The sequence below is a fragment of the Haliotis asinina genome, chromosome 5 (genome assembly GCF_037392515.1).
Source record: "Haliotis asinina isolate JCU_RB_2024 chromosome 5, JCU_Hal_asi_v2, whole genome shotgun sequence".
Taxonomy (NCBI): Eukaryota; Metazoa; Mollusca; class Gastropoda; order Lepetellida; family Haliotidae; genus Haliotis; species Haliotis asinina.
Window position 1 is genome coordinate 60,875,434 of NC_090284.1, and position 17,643 is coordinate 60,893,076.

At 38.1% G+C, this 17,643-nt stretch overlaps 1 protein-coding gene across 4 annotated transcripts in view; it reads right to left on the reverse strand.

The window, feature by feature from the left end:
• Nucleotides 1-2,048: 2,048 nt before the first annotated feature.
• LOC137284976 (TNFAIP3-interacting protein 1-like) overlaps nucleotides 2,049-17,643 on the reverse strand; it is a 47,611-nt gene continuing 32,016 nt past the window's right edge. For 2 of the 4 annotated variants that reach the window (XM_067817062.1, XM_067817063.1), the window contains 8 exons: nucleotides 17,109-17,348; nucleotides 16,529-16,675; nucleotides 11,088-11,171; nucleotides 10,369-10,585; nucleotides 9,899-10,045; nucleotides 9,361-9,413; nucleotides 8,233-8,345; nucleotides 2,049-7,521 (listed from right to left, as the gene is read on the reverse strand). In XM_067817062.1, the coding sequence (XP_067673163.1) occupies nucleotides 8,247-8,345; nucleotides 9,361-9,413; nucleotides 9,899-10,045; nucleotides 10,369-10,585; nucleotides 11,088-11,171; nucleotides 16,529-16,675; nucleotides 17,109-17,348 (987 nt within the window). In that variant the 3' untranslated portion in view covers nucleotides 2,049-7,521; nucleotides 8,233-8,246. The remainder of the gene's footprint in view (nucleotides 7,522-8,232; nucleotides 8,346-9,360; nucleotides 9,414-9,898; nucleotides 10,046-10,368; nucleotides 10,586-11,087; nucleotides 11,172-16,528; nucleotides 16,676-17,108; nucleotides 17,349-17,643) is intronic. The other 2 variants (XM_067817065.1, XM_067817064.1) reach the window with 2 other exon arrangements.

Here is a 17,643-nt window from a genome sequence, read left to right on the forward strand (position 1 = left end):
TTGAGAAGCATTCCAGTGTGTAAAGTAATGACGATTGCCATATACTGAACCGCAAAAGAAACGTCATCCTACCAAAAATTTTGCCACATATGTTTCATCTTAATTTTAATTATTTTTTCACTTTATATATGTTAGTTACACCTGGTTCGTACCCAAGCTTTAAGAAAATTTGGTTTCAGATTTTCTATTTGACACAAAAAACAAGTCGTCAAAACTCAGATACTACAGTAACAATAGGACATGGTTTTATGCGTATTTCATGAAACAGTCACATTCTTTTGGGCAGGTTGAGAGGTACTTATTACATCGAATACGGTAAATGATAAAGACACTATTATATCTTTAACTTCAACCAAAGAAATATCAGTTAATACTGCGTTGACCATTTGATGAATACATAAAACATTCACATCCTTTTAAATGTGGTCACATAACATCTCCAAAAATAGCCCCGATGCAAACTTTCTAGATCCACTTTGCTATGTACACAGGTATTAAACTGTTTACACTAACCGATACACATTATGAGAGTATCGTATTGGAATGTAGTTGAACTACCTAGCTGAGGGTAATCTACTGTGTAGCTTACGTTCCAGGCAAAGAAAGACAAGGCTCTGAGAGTTGTGGGTAGAACACTTTCAAATGTATAAATCCCAGCATTGTGAGTTTTTGTCTACATGGTTAGAGCCACCGCTGTTTGGTTTGACTGTAGGAACTGGTCTACAATATTAAAACTTGTTTTGAAAGTAAGGATATGTTGTTTAATGGAAGCCAGTTATGTTTCAGATGTCAATGCTTGTGTGATGTGCATGAATAAAATCTGAATAGCCCGAGATTGCGGTACAGTTTACAAACGGAATGTCTTGGTTGACCATGGCCTTGAATGACTTCTTATCGATTGACTTGGTCAAACATTTTCAGCCAAGACTTGTAGCGGAACTACAATAACATACTATCACATACCAGTTATACGGGCAAAGAGAGTGAGTGAGCTCAGCTTTACCCCGATTTTAGCAATATTACAGCTATATCACGGCAGGGGGCTTCGGAAATGTGCTTCACACATTGTGACCATGTGGGTCTTCCGTGTGAGGTGCGGAAACTTTACCCGTTAGGCCTTTTGCAGCCTTGACCATGACCTTGGCAACATGGCACAGTTTTACCATGACCTGTCCGTCAGTGTGGGCATACTGGCTGAAGTCAACTGATCTTCGTGACCCCTGAAGATCCAGGTCAATACTGATCTTCAGTAACCCATGCTTTCGTAAGGGGCGACTAACGGGATCGTGAGGTAATACTTGCTGACTTGGTAGACAAATGTCATCGTAACCCACATGCGTAGATAGGTGCTCATGCTGCTGATCACTGGATTGCCTGGACCACACTCGATTATTTACAGACCGCCATCATATAGCTGGAATATTGCCGAGTGCGACGTAAATCTAAACTCACTTAGTCACTAATCTTTTTGTCCCCTGAATACTAAGATATATGTAACAAGAATAAACTTGAATGTTTTCGATATCTCACAGCCATGGACAAAAATTATGTAAAAAGACATACCATAGTAGACCACAGACTTAACTACATTCAAGAGGAATGCTAACGAACTGGATTTGTACCAGTCATTTGTCTTTAGGAAAGTAATTTGGAAATTTAGGAAAGTAAAATGGAAGTGTGTTACTTCAAACCAGAAAAATACAGAAAATGTCCGTATCAGACTTCCATGCGAAAATCTGCATTTAACAAGTGTGCTGCAACCCAGGCAAGTAACAGGATCGGAATGTCAGGTTCACAGTCGTGGTTGAAGGAAGCCATTTCATCTCAGTTGTGCAAGTTGACAACTCTTGCCACATAAAGATATTTACACATCACCATCCTATTGCTGGAATATTTGAGTGTGCGTTTTTCTAGTTTTGTTGTTTCATGCTACACCATTCACGCTAGGTGGGCTTCACCTTAAAACCCAATGTAGTCTGTCTTTGGGGTAACTGCTTTTCTATTTTGAACTTTTGTGTATATGATATATAAAAAACATTACAACCAAAGAACTAAACTTTTTTTTATTTGCAGCATACATAATGACAAAGAAAGTTATCAGTTGTACTAACATAACATTAATAACATGCATTATTGTCAAACCAACAAAAATACGACCCTTACACCTTGGATATGGATTACCACACCAATCAAAAAATACAAAATCAATAATGTCAAAATTTCCATCACAGAATAAATACATTTTATGAATGGTAATCACACAATAGTTTTTCTCACTGCATTACCCATTGTAAGTTATTAGTTTGGAAAAACATCTGAAATATCATCAAAACCATTTGTTACAAGTAAAATGCTTACTTTTCCTGGGTTAGGCACTAAGGGTCACTCACAGTGTCAAAACATCAAAAAGAACCACGTGATTAGAAGTTGCACAAGGAGAAAATAAGACCCCTTGTTGTCAAAAGAAACCATGAAAATAATTCAACAAATATGACAAGAAATTTAAGAGTGAAAATGGTGTCACATTTGATGTGTCATTTTGCACACAAGTTATCATTTTGATGATTGAAAATCTTAATTGGTAGAAAAGGAGCACGTTTCTGTTATCTTTGTGCATATCTTAATAACCCCAAACCACTGACTTGATTACAATTATACTCCCACCAGCACATCAATATGTGACAATTCATACTCAAAAATGACATCAGGTATAATGTCTTTCAGATGCTACTTTCAAAAAAGCAAAGAAAAGATTATTTTACGTGCAAAAGCCACAATGATGAAGATAAACTACACAGAAGCTCTAGAGGTATAAAGCTACAAGAGTATTTAGGCTACAGATACACTATTTCAAAGGCGCTTTTCATAATTACTACATGCATTTGCCTCTGTCATGTTGGTGTCATTTGCACATGTAACAGGCAGATTACCATGGCAAAAGAAACTGGTTATTTCTGTGGAAAGCAAACAGGGATAGGAAACGATACAGTTACATTGTCTGTTCCTGTTTACATACCATATTTCAGTGTGTCAAGTACGGGACCATGATTTGAGCATATGATTAAGGTGTAAATACTTTCATTACTTTGCACCTTAAAAGCTGTAGTGCCAATGTGTCATTTGAACCGAAACTGTTCTTTATTTAGTGTATTAAAGAATCTCAACTGAAACAAGGCACAGAATAATGAACTTGAAATCCTTAAGTCCACTTGCAGTGCTCACGTGTCACTGTTAATATAAACTGTTAATATAAGCAATGAAGACAACAGCAAAGCGCATCTATGCTAACTACAATGATGGTCCCTGCATCGTCGCATAAGTGTACTCATGGAAACAAATAAGGGAACACATGAAAGCATAAGTGTTCATTTATTAACTCCCAGAATTTCACCCACAGTGCAATACATACCATGTGAAGAAACCTAGAAAAGAATAAAGGAATACTTGCACTTTCGTGTGTTCCCTTATTTGTTGTCATGAGTATATTTACAAATCAGTTGATATTATTCACTAACCTATGTATATCTTTACAAAATAGTGCACTTGTGACATTCCTAATATTAATTGTCTTAAAAGTACTTAAGAGCAACAATTTACTAAGATAGTGCAACTCTGACATTCATGATATTTTTTACTTTGGAACTGTTTATGCAATGACACAGGGACCTGTGTGGTTGGCCTCTAGTGAGTGACCTGCTACCAGCATGTCTACAAGAAGTTCAGTACCATAAAAACAACAAAAGGGTGGTGAAAGCATCCACTTCAATGTTACAATGTTACAATATTCATCATGTTTATTATACAAGACACTTCACAGCTTGAAGCCAATAATATAAGAACATAAGAAACTTGAGACTTGATACTTGTCAATGAAAGTAGTCGGTATTGTCTTGTCGTGTATTCTCTGACGTGAAAGAGGGATAAACCCGCTTATTACTGACACGTTCATATATTAGAAAAATTCAAAACATGGATGGTAAGTATGCAATTACATGTTATGTTTCTCCAAACATAAGAAACTTGACACTTGTTAACAAATGTAGTTGACATTGTCTTGTCCTGTAAAGGGGTAAGTCCGGTTATGACTGACACCGTAATATATCACCTTGCACCATGATTGTATCCAACATTAAGCTAAACAAAATAAAAGCACAAAATCTTTTGAAATAATTGGCAGTGATAGCATTTTTGCAATTATCTCCTGGCCTGTCAAGATGAATTTAGCAGAAATTCAATATTTATTGACAAGAATCGTCAGGAATATAATTTTGGCAGTTTCCAGCAATTTAAATTGATACCAAATACACAAGCTTTCACAAGAATTTGGAATGAGTTCACACAGAGAAACGCTATCTCACTCAACGTAGTCTTGTATACAATCGACTATCCACCTTTATAGGCTATTACACATTACTTCAGTCGTGGTCCTCAGTTTGTTGTGAATCTTGCATGACTTGTTCACATCCCTCAGAACATATGATTATGAGTATTATTGCATGTATTATAAAATATGAAGGAAAAGCAAGCTTATGGATAGTCAACTTCTTTATTGAAAAGAATGTGATGCTTCAGTGTACATACTGACACCCTTATCAAGCGACAACTCTGATAGTATCTGCACAGAATTATCACATTCATTGCAATAAGGAAGATGACTACCGATAGACTTTGCTTTCCTTCATCTTTACAAATTCTAAAATGCCTTCCCAAAAACAAAAATACAGTCAACAACTTAAAATAATTGATGCTGTTTGGAGTTTTACTGACACTGTTTGACAGTATGTTCGTTGTATGAGTTACACTGTACAGTATAGGATCTTTTCTTTGAATGACATTTTAAAATTTGGAAAGCACAATAGACAAACTTAGTGGACTGCAAATTCTTCATTTTGTGAGTGTGACATTTTGATACAGATGCTTGTGCTGCTGTTGAATTGTTCCTGGTTGACAGTGGTCAAGAATCTGCATCGAAACGTTGCAATCATGAAACATAGACACTGCAATCCATTAAGTTTGTCTATACAGTAAGATCTTGTGTTTAAAATTGAAATAAAGATTATTCTCAGCTTTGTTCTTAGTATGTACTGTTACCCTCTGAGACATACAAACAATTCATGCTGAGATGGTGATCTCTTGTAGAATCCGGGGTACATACTTGTGAACAATTCTGTCAGCAATGTCTCTAACAAGAGTAAGAAAATGCTAAAATATGTATAATATCACTGACATGTCATACCATACGTAACTATGACAACACAGCACACAAAATATTCTCCATAAGTATTGGAGGAGCGGAGGTCAATACGATGGGTTTTGATAAGTCCAGAACACATATTACATTATGGGTGTTCAAGAGGTATCAATGTTTAATACCTTCATTAAATAACCTGCATACTGATGATGGTTAATTGCTACTGCAACTATCAACAGAAAGAACCAAATAGTAAAATATTGATAAAAAGACACTAACTAGTAGGACTGGCACAAAAGGTCAATCACAGGAAATGTCTCTGTTAGGATGAATTATGACTACGATATGAAAATTGTCTAATCGAAACATTGTACATAAACTATAGTGATTTAATCAATTTTACTTCACATTTTTAAATTACAATACACAAACATAACAAACATAAGTAATGACATGCTTAAGTATTTATTCATGGGTCACTCTCAGATTTCGTTCAGATTAGTGTTTTGTTAGTGATGAAATATATGTTGATTTCTTTCGGATGTTCTTTTCAGTTTTGCTGAAAGTCACTTCTTAGCCATAAATAGATAACTACTTCACGATCATCAGTCTCCAAATATATCTTAGCCAGCTCTATCAAGTACATATTTAAGATCAAACTCATTTTAAACATTTATGCAATTACTGTACACAAACTATTAATATATCGACTGAAGTAAGGCTTTCAATAAAAATGCTTAAAGCTATCAAACATATGCTTGATGACAAAAAAATAATAATCAAAGTTGGTGCTGATTATGATTTTTTCGTCATCAAATACCCATGAACTAGTCAGTGAAACTGCCATCTTGTACTGCCAACACACTTCATGAACATGTATACGATAATGTCAGGCATACAGTTTTGATATTTCTATTTCTAAATCAAACTGTATAATAAACATGATAAACAGTTAATAGAAAACTGTAATACAGTTACCTTCCGACATGTTCCAATACGAAAATATGAACTGGTGTTTTATGAATATACGTAGCACTACGTACAGCGAAAAATGAAGAGACGACATGATCTTGGTCCTTTCTGTGATACTTTCAAGTAGATTAACATATGGGCATGTATGAGTATTTCTCCAAGAAAAGAGTAACATCCATCCTTCTCCATGTAGTGAAATGGGTTCAGAGCCTGAAGCATGCTGACTCAGTCCTACACACTCAGCAGACTTTGAGACTACAGATCAACAATGTTTTAGGATAGGAGACACAATCATCAGCATACTTGAGCAGAATCATACAGAATAACACCAATCTCTGTCCATGAGTAGGTAGGGATTTTAGTTTCTCGCAAACACAGATTCATATCATTTTGTACATTTCATCACAAGTCTTTCTGCATTTCAGTGTCCAAATCCAATTCTGTTTTACAGCTGTAGTCTCCAAACCTGCCTTCATGGTGTTCAGATTTACGAGCATTTAACACTCAGCACTTAATGATTGTCTATTGAAATGGGGAAACATTTTGTCAGTGTTATCATAGTCACCCTGTGATATGCTAATGATAAAAAACCCCAAACTACTATATTATCAAGATCATACCTTGGCAGAACTACGTAATACCTCAGTAATACCCCAAGGAGCATTCTGCTCTTTATTACAATATCATAGTTATACTACAACAGAAATCCCTGAGAAAAAATTCAATCTGAAGAAACGTGAAAGAATTAAATCTTATGAAAAGCTGGTGATACACATGGGGCTTTGTGTATTCCTTCAAGCCTTTCTTACAAACAGCTTTCGAATTAACTGTTATTCAAACCTTTGGGCCAATAAGAAAGCTGAGGACAAGAAAGGCTGTTCCAAGAACTTGGGAATATCATGACAGAATGCTTTCATTTTAAATCGCACACTACATCTGACTCTCGAACTGATGCTGAGATACTCCTGGCCCTTGAACTGGGTGTAGCAATCGTGCCAAGATTCTGCTACATCAGCTCTTGGACGCAGTGAGTCCCATCATCTTCATGCTGTGCACATACAGTTTACCGCAAACAGCTTGTGGCCATCTGTGTTATGGCTGATCCATCTTGGTGTTCCTGTAAGCTTACATATAGATGTTCTTATGCACTATCTCGTGCTATCTTCTCGTCCACTTGTTTTTCTGGTGAGGTGTGATGTTGTTCACCCTATTCGTGGCTCTGCTCTGCTCTGTCCTGTTCTGTCATGTGTATCCCCAATCCTGCCAGCAGGAGGCCGGGTGGACTGCCCTGTGTCGCCTCCACCTAGTTATGTACATGGAGCACCTAGAAGTCCTCTACGTAGAATTTTTACTGCAACCTGTAATTGACCGGAAGCACAATTTGATCAAACAACACTGAACACTGCATTATCCCATGTCTAATCTTCAGAACAGTGCAAAAATCTACAGCAAAACATTGCCCTTTGCAATAATAAAGCAGTTGGTATCCATAAAGTCGTATGTTTCATTATTAAAATGTTGATAAAACAATTAACACAAATATTTATGCATTTGTTTAACGCCAGAGTTCGCGGTTGGTTTTGTGTGAATGTGTGCAGAAACATGTAGTGCAAATATTTTGTGCATGAAATTTTCTTTACAATCCTGAATCATTCAAACTTGATTGTTTTTCTATATGTTGCTGTTTTAAAGTACTTCATAAAAAGAAGTAGATCAGAATCTATGCATCCAAAACAAGCATGCAACCCTTGCGGTAAAAGGTTTCTGCATTAACACGAACTCTGATGGGCAGAAAATCTTTCACTTTCATTCCTGTTTCTCTCTTCATGGACATTTGAAGCTTTACTATCCCAGCTGTCCACCTTGTGTCGCATATTTTCATTTAATCATGACAATTATCATCCGAACTGCCAAAAGTATAGTTCTCAGGACTGGTCTTGTCAGTTCTCTGTCCATCTGACAATACTACATGAGAATAGTTGCCACTGAGTAGTATGGTTAACACAAGCACCAAAAAGTGTTCGAAATGTGTGAATGGATGAAGTAAGCTTGATGGGACATTTTCTTACAGAAGTGTTCACGATTACAGTCCGTTGTCAGTGACCAGGTCCCCACTTTCATCTGGAACATCTTGACCTCTGGGCAGAGGTGGTGGATGGATCACATCGCGGGACATCAGCACCTGCACAATAAATATACTACCCATCAAAAGTTTAGACTCAACAGTGTCATTGTAGCCAATTTATTCAGTCAACTGTTCTTAAATAGATTTTGAAAAATATTAGATACTGTCAAAAGGTATTGTTTACACATGAACTGATGTATAGTAAAACACAATTTCAAAATGTTGAAAAGATTACTGTCATGAGTTCAATAAATAATGAAACAGAGTGCAAATTAGCAAATTCTTAACAAAATTTTACACAAAAACAAAGATGTTCACGATATTCGCACATGCATTTCGGCGATTCAAGGCATGGTTCCTGTGCAGTTCATCTGCGTAAGGTTTGCAATTGGTTCCTCAAATAAGTGGAGTAATTCATCTTCAATGTAACCAAATATATTTACATAACATAGTGAATGCTTCAAGTGAGTCTACACTTTTGATTGGTCGCATATAGTCTGTTTGCAGTGAAAACATACCAATGAATATCACTTTAAACAAACAAGTAAAACGAATAAAGTGAAAATAAGATTGTGAATCGTGATAATTTTACCTTGCCAACTGATCATTTAAATCTCAGATTTTATTTAACTTAGGATAAAAGTTGTTAAACAAACGATCATAGTTTAAATGGCTATTATCAGTTTGTATTACAAGAGGGTCTGCGCAGTAGCTGGAACAGTGAAACAATGCACATACGAGACGTGATAAGCGTTAATTTCTACCAAACCTATTCGTCCTCGGTGTTTCATTTAATGTGCATATCTCCTTGAGCAATGGAACAGCTCAAGAACATGAATGTTGCTTTTGAATGATGTCTGCAAATAACTTGCTGTCTCCTCCTATTAGAGACAAGCAAGTTGCAATACTGACTCAAATATCTTCCCTAAACCCTTTGGTTCAAGTGTTTAGTTTCAGATAAAATTACAACAGGATGGGAAAACATATTAAAACTTTCAGGACCGAAAAAGCAAAACACAAGGAAAATAATGTCACCAGATGGGTGAACCCATATAATATCGGAGTGACGTACCGGTTCCGTGGAGCCATGTCCAGATGAGGAGTATCCAGTCTGCTGTGGACCTGCTGAGTACAGAATATGTGAAAATCATGTAGCAAACCAGACAGTTAGATGGGTTAGTGTGTGATAGAGCAGAGGAATGATGAATCAGGGCTCAGTTTCACAAAGCTCTTGTAAGATGTAGATCTCGTTACAGTACAGGAAGATGGAAGTTTCAAGAAAAGTTACCTAAAAAATCTTACGCTTATGAGAGCTTTGTGAACAGAATTGGAGGTACAAATACCCCGTGACAAGTTATGAGATCATAGGGTTATAATGGCTTTGTGAAACAGAGTCTTGCACAAAAAGAGAAACAGTTAACATTTTCCATAATGTCAATGTGGAGCCTGAGGACAATCTTCCACAATTTCTTCAAGACAAGCACCAAACAATTTCAGGCATCCCATGAATATCTCTCATGTATATAATGATCACTATCGTGATCTACCAAGGTGTCAAGGTGTCACTAGTCACTAGATCTCACTGGGAGGTGTGATAACTGAGCACTCACGTCTGATCTTGCCACACATCTCACACACGGTCCTGCTCGGAATGTTGGAGAAGGTGCAGAATTGGCATGTCCACTGATTCGGCATGACCGGTGTGGTCTGGGCACCTCCCACCTGGCGCCCTGAGCCATAATGCTGGAATGGTGCATCTGTGACCATAGAGAGCGGTAGAGGATAACATTTGAGGTCACAGCAAGCAATAGAGGATAACATATAAGGTCAACACATATATATATAAACTTGGGAACTTTCTTATGTGATTCTTTAAATTCCAAAAAATCACCAAATTGTTTTCAAGATTACACAAAGCCAGGTAAGGTTAACCCGGTAATGCATTGTGCATTTGCCAATGGAAACTGCTCAAATCCATATGACAGATCTAATAAAAGACTTTCTTTTAGAGACAGATCTTTGGGAGGTGTCTTGCAAAGTTTTCAGTGCGACATCAATATGTATGGCATAATATGCTCACTGCTCATATTCATGAAAGGTTGGTTAAACCCTTGGGGGGACTGTGGCATGAAGCCCGGCATGCCCATCTGCCCCTGGGGTGAGAAGCCGCCCTGCATGGGTGCATTTGGATACATGGGCATGTTCTGAAACTGGGGCTGATTCTGGTAGCGTGGGTAGGTAGGGTTCATCATGTTTGCTTGGAACTGAGGGATGCTGCTCTCTCGCAGTCGCCGATTCTGCAGACAAACAAAGTATATTCAATGCATAAAAGGAATTTAATCAACTTTGATTGTATATCCTGTAAACTAGTACATAGCATCATTGATGTGTCTGGATTCAAAATGTACTTTGAACAAATAACAGTTATCACATTTTTGTATGACAATTACTGTTTGAAAACGATACAGAAAACTTGCAAACACCCAACGCCGGTTGATTGTATCTTTGTATTTGTAAAACCTCATGTTCATCCTTATCTTTGAATCATATTGCTTGAAATATCTAACCTATTAACTACTTGTTGTAAAAAAGCAACAAATTAGTGTATGAAGCAATATCTGTTTCTGTAGCAAGATCAAGAAATAGGGATTCAATGGATAATTTGGGTTCAGTTGTTTTAATAGGTTAGATCTACGCTGAGTTTGGTACGGAACATCATATTTAGCTACAAGTATAATGACTTGCATATGAAGTGCATCTATGCTGGTTGTGGTTCTGTTGATTTGGGCGCTGACCTACCTCGCCTTGGAGCTCACGGACCTGCGTCTGAAGACTCTCGTTACGTTGCAGGGTCTGCTGCATCGTCGACTCGTGACTCTTCAGCTGAAATAATACCCCTCGAAATTTACCAGTGCAGAAGACGACCATAACCTTGAACGATATGATAAAGACATTGTAGATGTAAATTCAGCCATATATTTACTCACTCACATGACACATCCTCTCGTGGCCACTGCCTGTAGTCAACTGCTTGTCCCCTTCAATAAGTCTAGTCCACGCTGTCCAGTCAAAGCCAATCAGTATCTAAGCCCATCTATTGTGTTTGTATTACAGTCCAGGTGCTATCATGTGAGCTGCACTCTAGTAGCCCTTGCATCAAACTTAACTTGTATAAAATTCCCTCTTTTCTTTCTTTTAGTCATTTTTTTTTCAAAACTGAAAAGATCAAATTCCACTTAATCTACATGGATGTTGATGTCTTTATATAAAAGTCAGGGACATGAAGGTAGGAGTCTGAGTCCCATATAAGTACAATAAATCTCTTTTCGTAATTTTGGAATCTGATTAAAACTTTGTACAGGTTTAAAATCCAGATTTCCTGTCACAACAGAGCTTCAAAACTGCCCGTCACAGAGGACTTGAAGCAGCCTTGCTGGTGATGCCCCTCTCTTGGTCAAACAGTCTGAGAGCTGATGTTTTGTGTCCACCCACTGTACTCTTTTGATTAAGCCACTGTCCCTCATCTCTTTGATTGAACTTATCTCCATCCTTAGTCTTTTCTCTGTTGGCATGTTGGTAGACTTCAGATTGTCGTAGAGAGACTGGCAGTCAGTTATAGCCACCAGTGGGAGCTTTAGTGGGGTTTCTTTGCCACTCTTTATCTCTGTGTATAGTGAGGATATGAATATACCCACATCAACACCATCTGCCATAGCTAATGTCTCTGCTGCAATGGTCCTTCGGACCACCCATCTGACCTTTTTTGAGTTCCAACAGATCGGCATCACCTCTCCTTCGAGATTGGAAATAAAAATGATGTAGGCCCCTTGACTACCTCCATCTGAGAGATTGCCAAAACTTGCATCACTGAAAACTAGAAGCTCCATCTCTGAACCTGATAGCTCTTGATATGTTAAGCTCACTTTTTCTAACTTGATTTGTTTGATGACTTTGTTTATTTCCATCAGATGTTCAACTTTTGCATGCTTGTAGCAGGATGACAATCTTGAAGCTTGAAATAACACATCAGGTCGACTCTGTCTAGCAATCCACAATATTTGACCTACTTTTGATCTGTACAAGGCCCTCTCCTCTTCATTCAAAACCTCTTCCTTCTTCATGGCTCTTGATTTCTCCACATCAATGAATGACAAGTTGTCTGCATAGGTCTGTTGTCTGAGTCTTCTTTTGTTCTCTTCACATACCACTTCAATTCCCACATACTGGAAAATCTGACTCTGCTCTTTTCCAACATTGAATTGTTCATGGACTGCTGGAATAATGTTAGCTTGAAATTCTTTATTTCCACTCCAAATAAAATCATCAACATGACATGCCAGCAAGCCAGTCAGTGTACCATCATCTTTATGCCAGTGGAAAAATGCAGGATCTAATTTAAAGACTTGTCCATTAAGACTTGTGAACACTTGCTTCACTCTGTCATACCATTTACGAGAGGCATCTCCTACTCCATATACTCATTTCTTCAGCTTCCACACCTTGTCAGATCTCAATTCTTTTGGTGGTTTAACATAGACGTCTCTGTCTATTATTTGGCCCTGCAAAAATGCTGTCTTGATGTCCATTGACCTAGGTATCCATTGATTTTTGGCCATAACTGCCAACACAACCTTCAGGGACTCACTTGAGCAGGTAGGAGAATCTCTCTCAATGTCACAAATATAGTTTTCTTCAAATCCCCTCACAACAAGTCTGGCTTTCGGCAAGATTCCATTTTCTGCTTCCTTCATAGTACAGACCCAGCATGTTGACAGCATCTTCTGATTTTCTTTTTCCACTTCTTCATAAACATCATTATCTTTCCAGTACTGTAACTCTGCTTGTTTGACACTGAATCAGTACATGAAATATCATCTGTAATGAGAACTTCATCCTGTGAACTATCATCTGTCTGTGCTGCTGATTCTGTTTGACACTCATCAGACTCCTTCAAAATTTGTATACTTTTTTTTTGGCTCAGGTCAATAGATTGTCTTACACCTTGCATGTCTTCCCCCTGAAGCTCTATATTATACCAAGACTTGTTCTTTCCGGTAGCTTTACCTGCTCTGTTTAACACTTTGGCCTTCATTATTTCACCACTATCCATATGCTCATATGAGATGCTTTGACCACTTTTGACCTTGTTCCAATCTGTTCTGTTCAAATCACCATCTCTCACATCTGAGCCACTGTTGTCAGTGTCATCAAGGGCATATTCCTGCCAACTTGGAGTTTTTTGACTTCCTTCACTATCGTCTTTGTTTGCTTCATGCCGATGACAGTAGCTGGTCCTCGCCATTTTATGCTGTCAGGTCTCCTGTAGTAGACTTTCTCTCCATTAACAAAAGGACCAGACTCTGGTCTGATCTGTTTCCTCAAAGCTCTTCGGATTCGTTCAGAGGATTCAGCTTTGGTGAACTCCTGCCTCATAGCATGCAGAGTGTTGATATGTTGTCCAATAGTCTTGCTCTCAGTTGTTCCGTCTAAGGCAGGTAGGTCATTTGTCAAATTCGTAGGCAAGTTTGGGTTTCTGCCGTAAACTAACTGGTGTGCACTAAAGCCATAGACATTGGTCATTGTATTCTTGGCTGAGAGTGCCCAGCTGAGTGCTGTCTCCCAATCACAATTCTGCTCTTGACGAACTTTCTTCAACATTATCGTTAAAGTTTGATTATGTCTCTCCAAAAGTCCATTACTCCTGGGGCTGTATGCTGCTGTGGTCTTTAACTCAATGTTGAAGTTCTCATACAAATCCCTCACTTCACCTTAAACTCACCACCATTATCACTGAACAGTCTTTTCAGTGCACCATGCACACTTATCCAGCATGACAAAACCTTTGCTACAAACTCTCTTGATTCCTTGATTCTCATTATGGCTCCTGAGCTAGATCTGGTGAACTGGTCAATAATATGTAAATACAATAATCTGTCTTCAAGTTGATGGAGATCTACCACAACTGTTTCACTGAAATCTGAAACAAGAGGAAGGCCAACTGCTGGCTTAGGAGGTTGTCTCTTACACTGCTGACAAATTTCACATTCATTGCACACCTCATCTATCACACTGATAGTCTCTTTGTCAATCACACCAGCATTCTGAATCAGTTTTCTGAGGTGTTCTTTAGATGCATGTCCAAACTGTTTGTGCAGCTCCTTCATGATAATTTTCTTCTCTTCCTTGCTTGCTGTTTCTTCTATCACCAGGATTTCTTGGTCTATGTTGTGACTTTCAATATGTGCTCTGTCTCCCGATATTTCCACACAGTAATGGCCACTTGAGGTCAGACTGAGAGTAACTGGTTTGTTAAACATTTCAGCTTTGTCTGTACCTAAATCCAACTTTGTCCCAGCTTTCTTCAGGGATTGCTTGCTCAACAACAATGGAATGTCAGCATTCTGTCTCTATCTTACACTCTGTTTCACCAATTGTTGCAGGAATTAAAGCTGTCATAGATGATGTCACTTTGACTCCATCTGCAAATCGGAATGCTGTTTCACTCTCTTTACTAACCACTTCAGCTTCTCTCTTCTGACTTAAATTTACTATGAAATTGTCAAACCACTGTCGACTGCATACTGTTCTTGTACAGGCCGTATCTAGAACTGCACATCCATAGGCTTCCGGCATAAGGATTTGATTTTGTATCTTTTTTTCATTGGTGAACAAGGAAAGGTTGCATGTTTCTTCCTCTGTCAGCTTGATCTTCTCTTCATCTTTGTGTGGACAGTCCTTTACCCAGTGGAAAGTTGACCTGCAAATCACACACTTTGTTCTGCAACCAAATCTGTCTAATGGGTTGTTCCTTTCTGGCTACTACACTGTGACCATGTTCTATTTTCAGTGAAGTATTTATAGCTAACTTTGCTCCTTGGATCATTGCGAGTCATCAATGCTGTTTCTTGTTTAATATCAATAGAATTTTCAGAATTAATGCAAGTTGTGATGCTTTCACCGAATATTCTTTTTAGTGCTCCTTTTACTGTCTGATATTTTCTGTCACAAGCAGCAGTTAGGACCAACTGCCTTTCTCTAACTGAAAGATTTGCACAATCCAGAAGTTTGAAAGCAAGAATGGAGTCAGGAAATTCCAGCTGGTATCTTTTGCACATGCCATTTCTTCTCTCAGATTCAATGATATATTCATTCATACTTGTCCCACATGCTCGACAATAGCTATCAAACTGTGAGTATGTAGAATAGGCCAAGTCTGTCTCGTCTTGTTGGTACAAGGAGTCAAGTGCTTTCAGTAAGGTTTTCAATCCTCCTTTTCTGTTTAAATCTGTCACATCAATCTCCAAAGCTTTAGCCTTAGCTTGACTAGAAAGTGTGAGAGTAGCTGCCAATGCTTGCTTTTCTTCAACTACATCTGTCATCAAACTCCAAACATTCAACTCATTTTTCCAAACTTCATAAACACTATCTTTTTTCAGTGTTGGTGGTGATTTAAAATTCACAGCCATTTTCCTCTTTAAAGTGAATTTTACGCTCTGTTACCATGTAAATTCAGCCATATATTTACTCACTCACATGACACATCCTCTCGTGGCCACTGCCTGTAGTCAACTGCTTGTCCCTTTTAATAAGTCTAGTCCGCTCTGTCCAGTCAAAGCCAATCAGTATCTAAGCCCATCTATTGTGTTTGTATTACAGTCCAGGTGCTATCATGTGAGCTACACTCTAGTAGCCTTAGCATCAAGCTTAACTTGTATCAGTAGACAGCAGTGGCAATGAAACAGAAAATGTGTATTAAGGGTTCGTCAGGAGATGAGGTCTGAAGGGAACTGCACTGATTCGAGGTGCTTAAGTGGTGATTAACGTGATGAATGGGATGTGTTTTGGTGAGGTGTTTTTGAAGATGGAAACTTTGTTCTAGGTATGTTTTAACAACAGGATTGAAAGAAGACAGAAGAAAAGCACAGTGGAAGAGACAGTCAGCTACAGATATATATAATGACCAGACATACAAAGCATTAATCATGTTTGGGGGAACCAAGCATGAGAGTCACAACAGATTTATATATCCACAAACAGTCCAAAATCAAAATGAAAGAAACATGTCTGAGAATGGTTCAGAGAATTATGTGTAGAATAAAAACAATAACAGAAACAATGAGTGAGACTTGATGATGATTCTTGATGTACACAGATGTATAATCAGTTAAGAGCCCAGAAATGAATCAGCAGTAATTTACAATCCTGCAATATCCCATAGTTAATATAAGTATGAGTCTCACCTTTTGTTCCAGCAATTTGTTCCGACGCAGGATGTCTTCTTTGTCTCCTTTGATCTTATCAAGCGTAGTCTGAAGGTCATCCCTGACAGATTGGGCAGCTGCACGGTCTTGCCTCTCACGGTCAAAGTCTTCCTCAAACACGGTCAGCTGTTACATACCAGTCACACATCAACATACTGGTCACAGAGATTACAACTATAGCGACACAGATATTTAGTGGAGTTAGTAAATTTGGCAAGAATAAGGCTCTTTCAAATTTTGTTGAAACAAAGTTCAGACTATCCTTTCAAAACATACAGTCAGCATTTCTTTTGTGAAGTTATGAAACTCAACTTTCTTTCAAACATACATGAGTGCATAATAATTTAGGTTTCAAATAAGTAAACTGAACAAGTGTTCTTTCGACTTGTTTTTCTAATCTTAAAAAAAATAGGGTATGTGCAATTTGTTTCAAAAAAAAAAAATAAAAATGAAAAAAAAAGAGGAATTATTACCCTTTTCAGAACAAATGCTCATCCTCGCCCTTCAGTAACTCAAATAGTTGCTGCCTGATCTACACTATGTGAACACTGACTCATACCTGCTGTCTCAGAACCTCAATCTCAGTTGTCAGATCTTCTCTGTTGCGTTCCATTCCAAACTGGCCACTTCTCATGTTGCCTTGGTAACGAGATTTGAGAACGCTGAGTTCTGCTTCCAGGCTGTGCTTATCCCGGATCGCTACCTCTAAGCGGGCCTGGAGCTCACCCACCTGGTCCTGCAGACTGCGCTTTTGGGTCGAGCATTGGTGAAATTTTGTCAAGGCTTCCTCTTTCGCAGTCTACAAATAAATATCAGAACGTGAAACTCTGGTTGTTTTTATCATGTAATCCTAACCTGTTACATTAAGAGAACTGAAGTGATTTACATCATTACAATGTAATCCCACTTTGGAGGCTTTAAGAATCATCCTTGGAGAAATCAGCAGTAACCATGGTAACTATTTCTTACCTCCATACCCACAGGTTTCACAGGTACTGGAGTAAAAGGCATGTCGTATTGCTGACTCAAATGTCTTGAGAGCAAGTTACCAAATGTGATCGATATGGATGCTTATTGTTAATATCAACTGCAGA